At 41.6% G+C, this 19,138-nt stretch overlaps 1 protein-coding gene across 18 annotated transcripts in view; it reads right to left on the bottom strand.

Moving 5' to 3' along the window:
* The window catches only part of ELMO1 (engulfment and cell motility 1), a 557,053-nt gene that overhangs the window by 12,157 nt on the left and 525,758 nt on the right, over positions 1-19,138 (bottom strand). For all 18 annotated transcript variants that reach the window (XR_008617342.1, XM_055084916.1, XM_024131642.3 and 15 more), the window contains 2 exons: positions 13,520-13,627; positions 6,287-6,369 (listed from right to left, as the gene is read on the bottom strand). Coding sequence is in view for 17 of the 18 variants with exons in the window: in XM_055084916.1 (XP_054940891.1) it covers positions 6,287-6,369; positions 13,520-13,627 (191 nt within the window). In the remaining variant the exon portion in view is untranslated. The remainder of the gene's footprint in view (positions 1-6,286; positions 6,370-13,519; positions 13,628-19,138) is intronic.

Raw genomic sequence — 19,138 nt, 5'->3', positions numbered from 1 at the left:
CCACCTGTCCAAACTGTCTGTGAGGGAGACAGGTGCCAGGAGATGGTGGAGTAAGCAGTCATGGATCTGGGGCAGTGTCCCCCTCAGGGGCTTCTTGTCACACACCACAACACCTTCTTAGACATCTGATGCTCTGGGGCTTTGCTACTCACTACCTAAGGTGTTTTATTCCCTCTGGATTTACGTCAGTGGAAAATCATGTCCAGGAGCAGCTTATTTCCATCCTCTGTTCCACTAATGCACATCTCCCACCTCACCATGTGGAGGAAGGCCTGGGATAAGTGAGTTCTGGGGTTAGAGGATACGGGAGGAACTGATCCTATGGTCTCTGACCCCGTATTCAACCCTCTAGCCCTGGGACTAGAGACAAGGCATGTGGGGTCAGGGGGTGCTCAGAGAAATACAGGGCATGATGGTGCCTTGGTTTGGGGATTGCCGTCTTCCAGGGGTTAGACGCTGGGTTGACTGAATACGAGAGTAGAGTTTTATACAACATATTTTTGGTGTATAGCATTGGCCGCCGTTCCTTACGTTGCTTTGGGTGACTTGCCTCATTTGGCCATCTCGCCTGGCATTCACTCTAATTATGTTGGCTCTTCACCATCTATCTAGGTCATCTTGAGGTCAAAGAATTTTGATTAAAGGTGTAGGATATAACTTGGCATGTGTGTGTGCTACATATAGCCACAGAACTAGATGTCATAGCTATGAAGCATTGTTGCTCACCTGTATATCTATGAGTTTGAGTTTATATTTTAGAAGGCAAAATCAGTCATTCATATGGTGTGTAATAAGATAGGATCTTGCCTTCTATAAGCAGCTATAATGTTCTGGTCCCCAGCTATCTTAGCATGAGCAGCCAATAGTTCTCTAACCCATTTTCTTCTCTCTGTCCCCACCAATCCTGTACTCTGAATTCAAAGTTTCTCAATCAGAGGATGCACTTTTACATGTCAAAAGGCCCCATGTACCTTTTCACATATTGTTTCCTCCTCCTAGAAAGTCTTCCCCTCACTTCTCCTTTTCAAAAGCCAGCTCAGACATCATTTCCTCCACAAGCTTTCTCAAGTCTCCCAGGCTCTCCTGGTATTTAAATTTACTGGGGCATAGGCAACATTGGATTGTAATTTCATGTTGATACTTAAGTCTTATATCGGTTAGACACCCAAGGACAGGCGCCAGGTCGTATTTATCTTTGGATTCCCAGCACCCAGCACAGGCCTGGTATAAAGAAGATACTCAATACATTATGAGTATGAATGGTGAACGAAGTAAATCTGAATAAAAGGCTTTTTGGTTAAGACCAGGCTTTTCAAGCTGAGACTAGAACATCAGCTTCTAGTATAATCTGCTTCTTATTTCAGGTACATGAATCATACTGGAAAAATAAAAGCTGGGCTCTGGACATGGTGAGATTCAAGCTTCTTTCATGTCAAATATATTCCGATTCCTTTCACTGAGATCTGGTCATATCTTCCCTCTGGCGATTACATGTTAACTGTTTAGCTCTTAAGGCCCAAATCAGTGGGATAAGTACCAGGAATGCCCACTTCCAAAGATACGGCGACAAATCAACTTTATTTTATGAACCACAGAGTTTAAATTTAGAATCCTTAATCCTCGAAAGTCAAATTCTTCCAATTGAATTTGCATTCACCCATGATAATTCTTTTCAAGTGTTAGACAGACATTTCCTAATCTCTCTGTGAAGAAGCCAACACTTCTTGTGTCCACAGAAATTTGTCTGTTGCACCAACCTCTTTGGAACACGTTGGACTCTAAGCTCCAGGAGGACAGGGCCATGTCTGCCTGTTCATCACTCTGTGCCCAGAGTCTATCCTATCTCAGGTGCTCTAATGCTCACTGAGTGAATGACTCTATGAGCAAGCCTTGGACCATGACTGGCATGCCAGATGTTGAATGAGTGAGAAGTACTATCAGTTACCAACATCTTGCTATTAACAAGTGTCTGCCTTAAAGATGCTAACGTCCCAGTTTGCCCTGTTCAGTAATTAAGCTAATGGAAAGTCCTGTGGCACAAAATGTCAGAACCTACTCTCTAGCTGGAAAAGCTGAAGAGCCAGCAACACGCCTTGGGTGCTGCCCACTCCCGTGCACTGACGGACCTCCTGTGGACAGATTTTGGCCAACTCTCCTTTCAAGCTGCAGGTCTCCCCTCTCCTATCCAGAAGTCCCAGATGTAGGGAGGAGCAGGCCTCTGGAGCACTGGGGAAAGGGTGTGGGTGGATTGAGGAAATAAGTTATTAGAACTGTGGGTTTCCTTTCTGCCTTTTGACGTTTTACCTGACGAACCAGATGTATGAACGCTATTAACATTACAAGACAAACAATTTCCATATGCATACAAATGGAAGAGCCAGGCTGGTAGAGATACCACTGCTTCTTCTCTCAGCCCTCAAGGCAGCCTAGAAGAGCTGGGAGGGGCTGGAATATCTCTGCCAGTGAATCCCAGGAAGTAGCCTCTATTTGAAGTCTTACTTATGTGTTTATAGCAGTGTGCCCCATTATCCATCCATCCATCCATCCATCCATCCATCCATCTGTCCACCCACCCGTCCAATTTTCTATGTGTCATTTACAATTTTTTTGTAAAAGTTTGGGAATGTCATTTACTCAGTTTGTTTTGTTGATCTCCTCTAAGGGGAGAGGAATCTCCTACAAGAAGGCCAAAACTACCCACACATATTCTAGGCTCAAATGAGAACATCATCTCTACACCTGTTTTGATATTGTTAACTTGCATCTTCTTTCATTTTCTCTTGGTTAGTCAGGCTAGAAATTTATCAATTTTATTTATCTTTTCCAAGGACCAAGTTTTGATTTTGTTGATTTTCTCTACTGTTTTCTTATTTTCAATTTCATTCATCTCTAATATTTACTATTTCTTTTCTTCTGCTTGCTTTAGGCTTAAATTGCTCTTTTTTCTCTAGTTTCCTAAGGTGGAAACTTTATTGATTTTAGATCCTTCCTCTTTTCTAATATATGCATTTAATGGTATAAATTTCCCTCTATGCACGGCTTTCACTAAAACCCACACATTTTGATAAGTTATATTTTCATTCTATTTAGTTTAAAACATTTTGTAATTTCTTCTTTAGACTTCTTTAAACTATGGGTTGTTTGATAGTGTGTTTTCAATTTCCAAACATTTGGGGGATTTTCCATCTATCTTTCTGTTATTTATTACTAGTCTAATTCCATTGTGAAGGAGAACATACTTTGTATGATTGCTCTTCTTTTAAATTTGTTAAGATGAATTTTATGGCCCAGAATGTGGTCTATCCTGGTGAACGTTTCTTGTGAGGTTGAGAAAAATGTGTATTCTGTTGTTGGGTGGATTTTCTATTAATGTTAATTGGATGTAGTTGACTGATGGTGCTGTTCAAGTCATCAATATCCTTCTTGATTTTCTTTCCACTTGATGTATCAATTACTGACAGAAGAGTAACAAAATCTCCAGGATAATAATGGATTTGTGAATGTCTCCTTTCAGTTCTCTCAGTTTGTCTCATGTATTTTGATATCTTTGTCCATCCCCTTACTTTCACCTATCTTAGTCTTTATATTTATGGGGTTTCTTGTAGAAAACCATATAGTTGGTCTTGCTTTTTATCCACTCGGACAATGTCTGTCTTTTAATTGGTGTATTTAGATCATCGACATTTAAAATGACTATTGATATAGTTAGATTATATATTATATATTATTATATTATTATTATATATATTATAGTTAGATTATATCTAACTATATATACATGTTTGCAACTCTTTTCATGTGTTGTATTTGTTCTCTATTTTTAATTTTCTCCCTTTTTTTTGTCTTCTGTTTTGAGTATCCCAATTCCTCCCTCCTATCCCTTATGACTTTGCTGTCATTCATTTCACTGATCCATATGCTATAATCATCTAACACAGTTTACTATTATTATTTTAAGCAAAGAGTTATCTTTTTGATGAATTAATAAGAAAAAAATATATTTTTATTTTACCTTCACTTATTCCTTCTCTGACACTCTTCCATTATTTATGTAGATTCAAATTTCTAACCTATATAATTTTCCTTCTGGCTGAAGAATTTCTTGCAGAGTAGGTCTGCTGGCAATGAATTTCCTTGGTTTTGGTTATCTTAGAAAGTGTTTCTCCTTCACTTTGGAAAGATAATTTCACTGGATATGGAATTTTAGGTTGGTTTTTTTTTTTTAAACACTAAATATTTCACTCTACTTTCTTCTTTCTTGCATGGTTTCTGATGAAAAATCTACTTTAATTTTAATATTTGTTCTTCTACCAGTAAGATGTTTTTCCTTCTCTGGTTTAAGATTTTCTCTTTGTCTTTGGTTTTCTTCAGTTGGAATATGATATGCCTAGGGGTGTGTGTGTGTGTGTGTGTGTGTGTGTGTGTGTGTGTGTGTTTTGGTATTTATCCTGCTTGGTATCTTATAAGCTTCCTGGATCTGTGGCTGGATATCTATCTTTAATTTTGGAAAGTTCTTGGCCATTATTGATTCAATATTTCTTCAGTTCTATTCTCTTTCTTTTGGCATTTTAATTATACATATATTATACTTTTTGCAATTGTCCCTCAGTTCTTTGATGTTCTAATTTTTTTCCTTTTTTTCCTTTTGGCATTTCAGTTTAGGAAGTTTCTACTGACTCATTTTCAAGCTCACTAATTTTTCCTCAGCCATGTCAAGTCTACTGAAGAGCCCATTAAAAGCATACTTTATTTCACTTCTGTTACAGTACTTTTTATTCATACCCTTTCCTTTTGATTCATTTATAGAGTTTCCACATCTCTGCTTATAATACCCATCTATTCTTTCATGTTGTTTACTTTTTCCATTAGAGCCTCTAATCCTTTTAATCATAGTTATTTTAAATTCTCTGTCTGATAATTCCAGCATTTGTGTCGTATTGCAGTCTGGTTCTGATGATTGCTTTGTTTTACCAGGCTGTTTTTTAATTGCTTTTTGGCATGCTTGTAACTTTTTGTTGAAATCCAGACATGCTGTATCAGGTAATAGGAAGGGAGATACACAGACCTTTAGAGTGATGATTTATGTTAATCTAGCAAGGAATTGGGATATGTTAAATGTTTGCTATACCTGTAAGTGCCAGAGGCTTCAAATTCCTCTAGTGTCCCTGTTTTTGTCTACTCTACTGACTTTGAGCTTCCCTAAATACTCCTCCTCAGAGAGAGGTTGTATCTTGCAGAACTTTCAGGTATAATCCAGTGTTATTATTTTGGAATCTAGTGGTGTAGTGGTAGGATACGGGTGAGGGATAGCACTCCATAACTTTCCAATTAAATCTCCATCTTTTGGGGGTCCTATGTCTTGTGGCTGTCACCTTCTCAAGTGTATCTCCAGTAGTATAGCTTTCCCAGTAGCATAGCTACAGAGTTTCCTACTGATTTCCTTGAGGCTCTGACTGCTGTTGATTATGTCTCCCCCAACCCCAACCCTGTGGTTGAGATAAGAAGTCTAAAAAGGAATGCAATGGGAGAAATTCCTTTCCCCTAGCTGGGATAAAGGTTTGGAGAACAGGGCTTCGTTATGGAGAAGGCTCTGTCATATTCCATGATTACTCACCTCTCTCCCCTCCCAGAGCCATGATGGAGGTGAGCAGTGGGGGATGGGGGACTCTCTATAAGATCTTCACTGAGAGAATCTGCTAGGCTTATTGGAAGTAAAGCCCATGAAAGTATGCCCCCACAAGACTGCAACCCCCAAGAGTTTCTCACTCTCATACTAGCAGTCATCAGAATTGCCAGCTAAATGATCTTACAGCTTACGGTTCCAGTAGATTCTGCTTCAGGTGAGCAGATCTGGCTGTGACTCTCTGGATGTACCTGACTCTCCAGATTCCATGGCTGTGGTCTCCCCTGCAACATCAGTTCTCTTGGTAGTTCCAAGAAAATTGTTGATTTTCACTTTATTCAGTTTCTTCTTACTGTAAGGATAGGAGTGACAACTCCTAGGCTCTTTACAGGTTGGAGTGAAACCAGAAGTTCCTTCACACCTGTTTTACATAATTTGCTGTCCCAATCAGAGTGCTTGAGCCCTGGCAAGTTGCTTGGCTGCCAACTACACCCCTCCTAGGTTTGTGTGTGATGTGCACGCGCACACACACACACACACACACACAAACACACAAACACACACCAACCACACAAGCGTAGCTACCAAAGAAGGGCTTGGCCCACTGCAGTCAATAACTGTATTGAGCAGATAGAACTATTTGCAATAACTTGGAAATCATACCTTGTTTTGTTTAAGGGCACCTTTCTCTTTCATATGAGGGCAGTCCTTTCCCGTCACCACAGCTTTGATATCTGCCACTGGCACTGCAATTCGTAAGAGAAAATGAAAGTAACTACATCATGTGACAGCTTAAGTGTCCATAAAGTAGCAAGACTAAGCATCGAGTCTGCTGCTACGGCTGCTATTCCCAGACACTACAGCTAGAAGAGAAAAGAGGTGAAAAGAAAAGAGAAGTCAAGCGGTGTCCAGGGCTAGGAACTAAAATATATCCTTATATCCTGGTAAAAAGCGTCCCTGGGGAGAAAAATCTATGTTCATAGTAGAATTTGGTTCAATAAAGCAAATACCTAAAAAAAAAGACCAGAAACAACAACAACAAACCCATCATAGTTGCATTAAATGTGATGGTATTAGAAGCAGCCATAATAACAATACTAATAGTGGTACTGATACTGATTTTATGGAAGACATCTATGTGCCAGGAGCAATGCCAAATGCTTCCTACAGATGGATATCTCCTGCTACAGTTGCTACATCTCTTTAGTTTCTGAGTTTTGGATAATGAGTGGAAGTAACTTATCACAAAAAAATTTATCTGAATCTAAACCATCCTGAACTCTCATTCTTCAAATTCTCCCTCTTATCATCTCATTACTTCTCACAAGCATTCTGTGAGGCAGGTTTTATTATTCCTATTTTATGGACAATGTCATTAAACTCAATTAAATAAAGGGAACATTCCTTTCTGATAGGGAAGTGGTAGCTGATCTTTATCTTGGAAATCCTGAGCCGTAGTGCAGTTTGATAAAATGATGTTATCTCTCATCTTACTCAGAACTTGGGGGAAGATAAAAGATGTGGAAAGGTTTGGGCCTTTAAAGCTTTTGTTAAGATCATCTGATGGAGAGAAGTCAGTAGGATGGTTTGGAAGCTTAATTTAAAAAACTGCAAAGTCATCTGTCCCTTTCCAATTCCTAATCTTTCACTCCTGTAAGGGACTGTGAATTTAGGAGCTCACTTAGGATCTGCAGAAGCTTTGAGTCATCAATTCCTTAGACTCCTCTAATGATGAAGATAATGAGAGATTTCATGATTAAAGTTCACCTATTTTTATCGGGGCATTGGGTTTGGGGGTGACATTTAGGTGAAGAGAAAATTATAAAATATATAGAATGTCAAAACGACGTAACAGGAAGGCTCTTTAAAAGCTAACATTGTCCAGGTACCCTAAAGTTGCTAAGAACTTTGTCCAAATCTGTGACACCTCTAGAGCTCTCTCAAACCCTAGAGAAGAGTGAGGCTGTGAGGAACTCTTCCAGGATTCTCTGCAGGCACCCCCTGCTATCTCTCCCACCACATCTGCCCCTTCAGCTTGCAGTCCTGATTCTAGATCTCTTTGGTAGACCTGATTTGTACTCACTCATAACTGCCTCTCCTCTCCTTCCGGGCATTTAGAAGACTACTCTTCCCAGCAACTTCTGCAGTTAGGTGGAGCCATACGATTAGCTCTGGTCAATGAAATGTGAGAGGAAATGGCCTGTCTCTTTCTTAGCTGAGGCAGTGAAAAGTCCATGCCTACCAGCCTCTCTTCTCCAGCCACAGGGACTGATCAGGTCACATGGTCCATCCAGATGGCACAGCTCTGGGATGGCAAAGCAGCCATTGGCCTGAGTCCCTGTGATTGTGTGGAGCAGTCCTTTGAAAGCCCATGTCAGTTATGTAATGTGAGGAGTGAGAAATAAACTCTTGTTGTCCTGAGCCACTGAGATTTTGGAGGTTATTTATTGTTGCAGCAAAATGTAGCAATGCAGCCTCTCCTGAATGGCATGACCTTTGACCTTGGACTGCTTTCCTTCTCTGCCTGGCTGCTCGAGATTGGCATCTTCTTTTAGACGGTCCTTGTGATTCCTGAACCTACCTTTGACCACAGCCTCTGACTTCAGTTCTCCTCAAAACCATTTTCAGAACCAACAATCAGCCCTGTTCTCAGTGGCTGACCTGGCTACCTAATCACTACCCCAGGAGGAGATATTTGGGCACTTTGGGAAGCTGGGTTTACTTAAGATTTACTTTTCAATGAAAATCCACCACCGAAGTGAATTTGTGATATAATTAACATACCAACTCCAAAAACCTCCTCAAGCTTAGCAATCTCAGATGGAGTTTGAGTCACAGGGTAGTCTTCTGTGGTATAATATGTAACATGCTCAATGAAGATCTATAAATAGTAAGTTATCCCTTGGCTTTGAAAACTGGACAAGATTAACTTGGAACAGGACAAGAGTGAACACTAAAGTCTGTCGTGGGAGCAGTCTTTAGAATCTCTAATGAGAAGGAATCAGCAGATAAAAAGCACTCTTCCACCGTGCTTGTGGCATTACATATTTTATGTATTTTATATGCATTGTCCCCTGTCAAGGAGACGAGCTGCTATATTACTCACAGGATTATGGCTAAAAGGAAAACACAAAATTCTAAAAATACAGCATGGCTTTTAAAGGTTGCTCTTTACATAGTTTGTCTCTAGATGCACTGGAAGATTAGGCATCAGAAGGGCTAAAATGCTGTCCTCTCTAAACCCATGAGCAGAATCAGACTCATATCCTTTGAATCTACACTCTTGAGAGGCAACAGAGGGCCCCCGATTACTTCAAAGCAGGGCTGGGGTTTCTATCAGGCCCTCTTTTGTAGGAGCAACATAACTAAGTGGGGTTCAGAGATATGAGAACCAGGAGGGTCACCACGGGTTCCCTAATGCCCACTCTAACTCCTTGCGTGGGCTGGCCTCATTTCTTTCAATGCTTTTTTCAGTTTGAGCTGGATTGAGACAATCTAATTCAACACTCCCATTTTATAGATGGGAAGACTGAGGACTAAAGAGAAGAAATAAATCATGCAACGTCACACAGCTAGTGAGGGACAGAGCTGGGACTGCTGCTCTTTCTTCTATTCGATGGTCCCTTGCTAGGCCATGATTCTTCCCTATGTTTGGAAGATATCAGCCCCCCAAATCATGCTGAACACAGCCCTGGAAGTGGTTATCACTTCAGATATGTTCAGGAAACTCTTTGATTGCTACTCTCTGGGGAAGGAACTTTAATTGTGATTTAAAAAAAAATGCCTTTGAAAAAGTAAATGTGGCCACCATGATAAAAATTGTTCTAGCTTTCACCCCTGGGAGCCAAGTTGAGGCAGAAATCACCCCAGGAAGTAACCAGTAAGCCATGAGCACTTGCTGTATACACAGCTCCATCGTGGAAGCTCCTATGGGCAGAAATACAGAGGAGGGGCAGGCTGATCCCAGTACAGTTTAGTAAAGAATCTGGACTCTAACTTGGAAGCCTGAAGTGGTTGGAAGGGCTGTGCCTTTAGAATCACAGAGCCTGGATTTGAATTCTAGATGCACCTACTGGCTATACCACTTTGGGCTTAAGTTCTTGGAGCATAAGCTTCCTTGTCTACAATGTAGAACTATAACATCATCCATCTCATAGGGTTGTTCTGAGAATTAACTCAGTGCTGGAGCCAAGATCATTGCTGCCTTTGAATCTAGGTGGTCTGGAGAAGTGGGTAAAAATCTAGGCCATGGAGTTGAATGGCTGCATTCAGATCTTTGCTCTCTTATTTATTGGACATGTGACCTTCAACAGGTTACTTAACTTTTCTGTACCTCATTTTCCTAATCCTAATTTTCCAATGATACCTACCTCTTCAGGTTGTGGGGAGGATAATTTATTACGTAATGTAGAGCTCTTAGCACAGTGCCTGGTGTCGAGTAAACACTCAAAAGATGTTATTTGCTATTATTCTCATTACCAATAGTCAAAGTTAATTCTCTCTGTAGACCGAGGGGCCTGAATTATTCCCCACGCTTCAATGACCCAAACTGCCCACTTTGCTTTGCTGTGGCCATTGTTCCGCTCCTCTGCTGTAATAGGCCTAATGGCCTTGTGTGAGGAAGCAAAACCCTTTGATGTGGGAGTGAAGAGCGCTGGCCTAGATTCTTTCAAGGGGAGTCTCTGAGGGGCCCAGGCACTGCTGGAAAGCAGAGGAGTCTGGTGTTTAGTGGGGGTGATGAGAGTCTCTAAAGCTGGTGGGAGGAATGTGGGGCGAAGGGAGGTTAGGAGATGTGGATTTTCAAGGGCCATGTTTCCCGCCTAACAAAAGGAATACGAGAAGAGAGATTTGCTAAACCTTTAGACGTGAAGACAGCTAAGGAGAGGCCCTCAATCTCCACTTGCACTCTCTGGATTAAGAGGATTCAATTACGCTATTTGATTCACCAATATCTCAGTATTCAACACTGATTAACTCAAGGGGTGGAAGGCAATTTTCCCCTTGGTCGCAAGAGAGGGCAATTGTACACGGCAAGAGCAAGGGTACTTGAAATGAATTAAAGGAATGTCTCATTTTTCTAGTGGAATGAGGTTTTTGACTAAGGGCTCCAAGAGGATGGACTATTTTGCTCCAGGCAGGATGCAAACTGTAATTAAATGCAAACCAGATGGCAGGCCTGAAGCAGCAAACTTTAGTTTCCTAGGCTGGGACATTCTCATCTCAGGCACATAATAGTTTCATTTGACTTCAGTACATGAAATATACCCCCTCCCTGGCACACATGTGCATACAGATATAATCTCCTCAACACACACACACACACACACACACACACACACACACACACACTCCTCCCTCCCATATGCACACACCTGCACAGGTACTCATTCTTGGTTTGCCTTGCAATGGATAAACTGTTTACGGAGCAGTTCTTCTGGAACTCTGAATTACTAGACTTCAAAGGCCGCAGAGGAAAGGAGTGGATGAGTTTCACAGCCACTGTCAGAGGGACTGATGCAACCCTTTCCCAGAAGTAGCCTCACTCTGTGGCCACGACCAAAAACTGTCTGGAGATCTGCAGCTCTGTCCTGGCTCTTCTGCAATCACCCTGGCAAGCTGGCTCTCCCTGGCATCGGCCCTCGGTTTCTAGCCCAGAGACCGTCCCTACTCAAGGATCAGGTGCTGTCCACGCCTTGACCTTCTCTAGGGGCAGGGCTACCGACTTCCTAAGCAGCACAACCAGCGAGAATGAGAGTGCTGCATTTAAAGCTACAATCCACACCAATCTAGTGCCTATCTGTGGGTTGAGGAGTGGATTAGATCTCTATAACTATGAAGATAAATAACACACCGTGAGTGGGAGAGCCGATTCTCTGGGCCATGTGGGTTAGGAATGAATCCAGCTGTGGTTTTTTTGTTTTCCTGCCCAGACCACTTTCCCTATTTCCTGGTCAGGTTAAGAATGAGACGGTGAAAGACTTCATATAGAGCTTGTGGTTGCTTTCACCTCTCACTTTTCATTTTACTGCATTAGAGCAGAGATTCCAAATGGCTGGCCTCTGGACAGTTCCGAGTTCACGAGGGAGGTTTCATCAGTGAGTTTTTTCACCAGTTAATAGCAAACAGAGGAAAATGAAGACACTGCTGTGAGTTTTTCACACAGCTAATTTAATTTAGTACAAGGGACTGTCCTTTATTCCAAGATTAGGCCTTTCTGGTCTTTCCTTTTGTTTGATCAAGAGCCCTTTTTAAAATGAAAGGAATGTGATATTAAATTTTAGTTAGATTTTCTTTTATAATAGCCTTTATTTCTGCCAAAACTGAAAGTTGCCAACCCACTGTCAATTCACTTTTCTTGTTCTTTTAAAATATTTACGTATTGGTGAAAGCCAAATTTAGGGACTCACTATGAAGCGAGCGTGTCAGGCAACATCTGGTTCCACACTTCTCAATCTGAGTGTTCATCAGAAATGCCTGGAGGGTCTGTTAAGACAGAGGTTGTTGGCCCCATCCCCAGAGTTTCTCATTCATCAGGGAGTGAGGACCTGAGAAGCTGCATGTCTAGTAATTTCCCAGGTGACGCTGCTGCTGGTGGTCCAAGGACCACACTCTGAGAACCACTGGTCCAGCTCTGTCCATGGTGGGATGCGGAAGGCTTTCTGAGACCTGAAGGGAGGGTCCTTATCACAGGCAGAGGCCTGGGGAGACCCCATAGCAGGAATGCATAGACACTGCCCCAGACTCTGCGGTACTGGGTTTCACATAACGTGGGCTGAGGAGGCAGTGCTCCCATGAAAGGAAATAAGACTGCCTTCTGAACTAAATGACACTACAAAGACCAGACTGTCCCATTGTTAAGCTGGAGGAAGCGAGAATGTTCCAGGCTGTCTGTCTGATATGTCAGCCCAGAGACTGAGTGTGTCAGGAATTTGCCACTTGTGGTTTATTTTCCCCTGTGATGGCCATGAGCTGCAAGGAAGACAGTACAGATTTGACTTCCATAGGCCCTGGGGTGACAAGGGGGAAGGTGCTAGGACCTGGAGGTAAGGATTCTGTTTGCGACTTGTTTATATGGCTCATGCAGGGTCAAGGTGATTTTTAAAAGTTATTTTAAAGTGTCTTTACTTTTTTCTCACTCTTTGATTTCTCTACCTGAGATATCCTCTGAGGCTATGTCTAACTTTATCTCATTTCTCTTCCAAATTAATCCATTACCTTTGTGTATTTTAATATTTCTGTAATACTTTGTTTAATTAGTATACTTAATGTTGTCTAAAAAAACCTGGAACCTGCTTTGGTGTTGGGCTAAAATAATCTAGCGTATGACTGGCTCTTTAAAAGACATGGTACAGAAATAGCAAATCGGTATAAATAATATGTATTTTGGGGAATATTTAGAAAACAACAGAATGTTATTGAGTGTCTGAGTTACTTCTTTGAAGTAAACTAGCCATATTTGGATCTGCCATTAGCTCTGCATTATAAGTGTGGGATACAGTAAACTACAATGCATAAACGTGGTAGGATCAAGCACGTGATTCATGTGAAATTATTTTGGGTCATCAGAAAAAGACAACTGACAATCAGGTTTATATTGTTTTTGCTCCTTAGACTAACACCTGGACAAGGAACGTAAAAGTGGGTGTTTGAACCCCAGGTTTACGTCTTTCAGGAAAGATAGGTGAGCATTCCTTTTACACCCTCCCCTCTTCAGTCCCAAACCACAGATCCATCAAGGTCTTATGCTTGATGAGACGGCTCAGGCCAGGACTCACAGCTAGATGAGACATGCCTAATGGGTTTACTTAGGCTGATAGTCTTTCTGCATGATATTCTGTGACCAGGAAACAAACAAGCAACCAAAACTCAGGTCTCCAATACAGGAGAGGCACTTACGTTTGTCCTGCAAGGAATCGTGGGGCACTTCTCCCTGAGGACTTTCTTCCAAGTCTCCATAATGCAGGACCTTGTGGTTTGGTGAAAGCCGACAATACCAAAACTTGTCTGGGGGAAAAAAACACAAATTTACCAGGTAAGCGATTCTGGTTTCCAAAAACTATTGACATCCTTATTTTGTCATAGTCTTGCCTGGGAGAACACGCAGTTCCTTCGATTTTAAGTCTTCAAGAAGGAATGACTTCTAGAGCCCTGGCAGTTAGTCCCTTCTCGATTTTGATATTTAGTTAGCTCCTGTCCTTCTTGGTAGACATTTGGTACCACTGGGAAAGTTATCAAATCCTTTGAGGACAATGGCAACAGGGTTTCTGAGGTGGTGGCTTCCAGAGGGTTATTTCATCAGTATCTATAATGACTAGGGGATTATTCCTTATTCAGTTGGGCCTGACAAAAGTGGGGAGGGAGATGAAGAAAAAACAGCTTTCTCAGAATTTTTCTGCTTCCACTTTCCTCTGTGAGATTTTAAGACTGATGAGATGGTTGTGCCATATCTCAGTTGGCATATCAAACCCCTCACCCCCGAGGCCCAGGCACACAAACTAATCAATGAATAAATTGTTAGGAAGCTAGTGATACACATAAGGGATGGAATTTACGAGGAAATACACTAATAATTCAGAAATTTATCCAAGAATGAGGATATTGCAATCATCTCCTCTCTCATTCCTAGAGTTTAGTTCTCTTAAATAAGTGTGACCAGTACCTTAGGATCATTCTTATAAATAACTCCTTTAAGTTGACTTCCACAAATGTAATAAAAATTTTTGAATAAGCTGGTGAGGCAGCAAGAAGGAGGCAGAGAGTGCCTTTTCTAGATAAGAAACTTAGATTGTGACAGCAATCTTTGTGCAGCTCTCAGGGCTATGCTAGATGCTGCCTCCTCCAGGAAGCCCTCTCTGATTACTGCAGCCAAAGGGACCCTCCCCATCCTCTTAGCTGCTCCAGCATCTCCTTGGATCCTTGGTGCTCCCATGTTAAGCCCCTTAGTATTCCCCATTATCTGCCATAGACCCTAGGTAAGCAACTTGCCCCAGTGGGTGCAGTGTGAAAGGTTACTGACAGAAGAGGACTCCAGAACACACATCAGGCCTGACAGTATGGAGAAGCCGGGCGCTCTGATGACAACCACTGTCTTCACAATTGCACTGCACTGGTCCCTTGGCACAGTGCCTGGCATGTGGAAGTTACACAGTTGCTGTTGGCTAAATTGATAAATGAAGACCCAAGGGGGACCCGGTCAAGATGCTTAAGACACAGAGCATCCATGATCTGTAAACCCCTTTGTGACATTATACAATTGGCAAACACAGTGGCCTTGGTCAAGTCACCCCATTACTGTGTCTGATATACAAACACAAATTATTTTGAAGCCACTCTGACCAAAAAGGTCTCTATAATGTTTAAGAAAAATGTTCTTCTACCTAAAATTGCTTTCACTGCAAAACCACATTTTAACTACAATTCTTTTTGTAGGAAAGAAAGTTTTAAAACTGGAAGTAAAAGCCACACAATGAGCAAAGAAAACACCCGAACTGGATCCACAAAAGCAAAATGCCTCTGTGATTCTTTTCTCACCTATAAACAGGGTTTGAGAATTCCTGAATGTAGCCAGAATATGGCAATCCATATATTTAAAAAAATCTAAACGCTGGTGGGAAAATTTGAGAGGAAAGAAACAGTGATTTGAGAGCTAGGAAAACATCTGGAATTGCTAAATTTTCAAAATTCTGTTATATATATATACCTATACACACACACACACTCAACAGCACAGGTTATTCTTCTGGGAGAGCATTTCAAAGTGAGAAAATAAAGTTATTCCCTGAATAATTCATAACCATTTCAATTAGGCAGTTTTCCAAGAGGAGAACACATTTGAGAATTTGACTTGTAATTCACAATAGGAATTGCAGTTCCAAAGGAGAGGGCCAAGTTTTGGCCACAAGCACCAACAGTGCTTTTGGGAACCTGGCATGAGAAATTGTAGAGATTTCTTCCCCCCAAAGGACCTTTCACCCTGTCTAAATGAACTGTGATGGCCACGAAGCCAGCTGGAAAAATTTCCTAGAGAGCTCTCCTTCCCCTGTTACCTCTGAGATGGGACTTTGGCTAAGTGAGCAACTGAAAAAGGGTGACAGAAAGCTGGGAAGGAAGTTGGTGAGCTGTAGTGCTTGGACACACTGGTCTTATTTTGAGTGAGGTCTTAGCCTGTTCTTCCTAGAAATCCCTCACTTCTCAAACCGGAGTAAACTCTAGGGATTGGCAGTGGTAACCTGAAGCCCAAGGGTCAATACGGTACAAATGGATCAATCATCCTCAATATAATTGGGGGAGCATTGAGAAATGTTAAGTGGTACAAACATATACTGTGGAGTAAAATGCACAACTTACATTCATTTGCAACACTTCAAAAATTTGCTGCACATACTTTCATAAGTTGTCTATTTAGTACGTTATGTCTATTTCTCCAGTGAATATTTGCAGAGTGCTTACAGTACTCTACTGGGTGTAGCAAAAATTATTAGGATGAAAGGCAGAAATGAGGGACAAAGCCAAGCAGCTCAAGGAGAAGGAGCTCCCTAGCTCTTAGTGGCAACTTAAAGAAATATGGTGGAAACACTTGTTTCCCAGGTCTGCGAAGTAGGGACCGTGACTCAGCAACTCTGCCTATACTACAGGGAAACACAGGAATAGGGAAAATCTCTTGTGCAACACACTCCTACATTCAGAAACTACTGAAAACAGTGGCTATTTATCAGGGTTCTGGGAGGTAAAACAACCGTCTTCCCTGAAAAGCTGTAGTCACTGTTTGTTTAAAGAAACACAAAAGGCTACTTGGAACCTTGCCATAACAATACAGGGTATAGCTGACAGATGTTCCTCTTTCCAGAGGCTTAAATTCTCTGGACTTTTATGACACCACCAGCTTCTGGTTTTCCTCCTACCTCTGGCTACCTCTTCTCTTATCCTATAGAAGTTCCTCTTTCTCTGTCTACTACTACAATGGTGGAGAGCAAAAGATCTGTGCATCATTGATGTGAGTGATGTGTTCTGCTCCCCCCATCAAATAGGAAGTCTTGGATGGATGACAAAATATTGGAAAAGGGGCTGAACGGCTTGCGAAGGTTGTTTTGACTCATAAACAAAGGGGCGGATACTCAGCCAGTATCTCTCTCAGGATAAAGGCTGGAGTTGTTACCTCTGGGAAGGTTTAGAGGCATCATAACTGATGTGTGGCTGTCTTGAAGGCAGAGCCTCTATAAAGGAGAGCAGAGATGCCACCTCCGACCAGCAGAGCGCACCGACTTGGGTTAGACAGTTTCAGTGTCAGCCGCCAGTGGCAGCTTGATTTGCTTTCTTTTATGGTAAGAAAAATGTGTATTTTCTATTCAAAACCCAGCATGATGTTACTAGTTCCCCAATCCCTCTGGGCAATGAATGAGTGGATTGTGTCACTAAAAGCAATTAGGAGGAAGCAGTGAGAACATTAGCAAAGATTGTTTAGTAGCATTTAAAGAGAAAACAGGAGTTAGTATAGAGGTCTTTCAGTCAATTAGAAATGTTAGTACGTTAATAGCCATCTTTTCATTCCCCCAACTCAAAAACTGAAAATATGGAGATAATTTTGTGCTTCACTCTTTCTTCTGTGTGTGTGTGTGTGTGTGTGTGTGTGTGTGTGTGAAGGTTCAGAGGGAAAAGCTGGTTTCAAAGCTCACAGCCTGGTAAGAAGGTTTCCAGGGCTGATTAAAGTTATTCCCAATGTCACATAGATCATTATGGAGCTAATCACCCTTGACAACTGTAATTCTTGCAGCAATGTTCGATATAACTTTCTGCAATGATGCAAATACTCTGTACCTGCTTATTCAATAGTAATAGAAGAAATTTTGAATTTTATTTAATTTTAATTAACTTAAATAGCCATAGGTAGCTATACGGAACAGTACACCTCATTGGCTCTCTTCATACCCAGGCTGGAGACAAGTGTTGGGTCGGCCAGCAGGTGTTTACGGGAGACGGGCAAGCTGAATAATAGCTACCATTGTTGAGTGTGAAATGTGGACTGTAAAGTGAGGCACAGGGCCCAGCAAGAACCGAGTCCTGATCGACTCTGCCATGGACTCAGGGGGACATCTTTGTCTTGTGCGCAAAGCCCGCAGTTGGCAGCTGGCTGATGGCCCAAGGGGCCCTGAAAGTCCTGTGTTTGGGAGACAGGTGGCCTTTACTAAAGTGAAATCTTATGGCACTTCCACTAGGACTTTTGGTCTTTCTTAGGTTAACCTATAATGTGCAAAATCTTCAGTGTGCTCAGGGGAAGGTCTGCTTCCTGCCTAGGGTCAAACGTTTCCAAGTCACAAAACATGAGGAACCCCAGCAATGCTTTTAAAGGGAAATGTCATCTTCCAGGTGATGAGATATAAGATCTCTCTGTTGGTCCAGTAAAGGAAGACAACAACTACGGATACAGAATGAAGGTCCTTCCGCCTTTCAAATCTTCCTCACTTCACTGAACATTCTTCAGAATGAGATACTCTTGTTTTGATTCAGAATTCTGTCTCCCTGGAGACTCTCCTTTCATAGCAAAAGATAACTCCAGAGCCCCCAAGTCATTTTAAAGATGGTTTGGCCTAACTGATACTTTGGAGTCACATAGACCTGAGTTACACACCTGGTCTTGACACATCAGCTATGGAGTCTTGGCCAAATTATAAAAACCTTAGGGACCCCCATGGTTCCTTTGTTAAGTAACCCTAATAATTATATGAGTAAAACATATACAGAGTATCCATCATGCACCTTCCACAGAGCTGGCTCTCAAATATTAGTGCCTTCCTAATCTTCTAGTCAATGGTAACCCCTCTCATTCACATTACTGGTCCCTCCACCTTTTGAGAACAATGATTATCTGTTATTTTGATCTATTGCAAAGGGATGTTTTTCTGAAAATAATCTGGCTTTTCTTCTTTTGAAAAAACGCATTTATTTATACCTGCCTTTTTGTAAAAATGAGTTATGATAAGGTTTAATTAAACATTAAAAGAAAATTTCAATCAAAGAGGAAGAAACAACCTGCTCCCCAAAAGGGTTCATATGGTTACTGAAAAGGCCTGAACGTACCATTCGGCTCTAGGTCTTCTGAGCGAGCTGAAAGAACAAGGCAGGTACACCGCCCTTGGCCTCAGGGCAGGAACATGCCAACTCCTCTGGGTACACATTTCACTCACCAGTGGGTTTCAGATTAAGTTTGAAGTGTTAATGCTTAGAGAAGGGATACTGGTCAACAAAATGGATACTGTCTTCAACGAGAAGCAAAAGTTTCATGCTATCATTTCTTGAAAATGATACTCCAATATGTGTCGCCCTGGGCTCTTATCAAGACTATTCAATGGAAGTGCTTCTGAAAGACCCTAATCTCTGAAAAGAAAGGAAAATAGGAGGCAGTTCCTGAGCCTGTAGATTCTCATGAAGCATATAACAGCTCGAACATAGACAGCTTCTGGGATTTCATCTTAACTCTCTTGAGAAGTTCAGGAAACACGGAAGCAAGGCAATCTCATT

The sequence above is a fragment of the Physeter macrocephalus genome, chromosome 5 (genome assembly GCF_002837175.3).
Source record: "Physeter macrocephalus isolate SW-GA chromosome 5, ASM283717v5, whole genome shotgun sequence".
Classification (NCBI taxonomy): domain Eukaryota; kingdom Metazoa; phylum Chordata; class Mammalia; order Artiodactyla; family Physeteridae; genus Physeter; species Physeter macrocephalus.
This window is presented reverse-complemented; position numbering and strand designations above follow the sequence as displayed.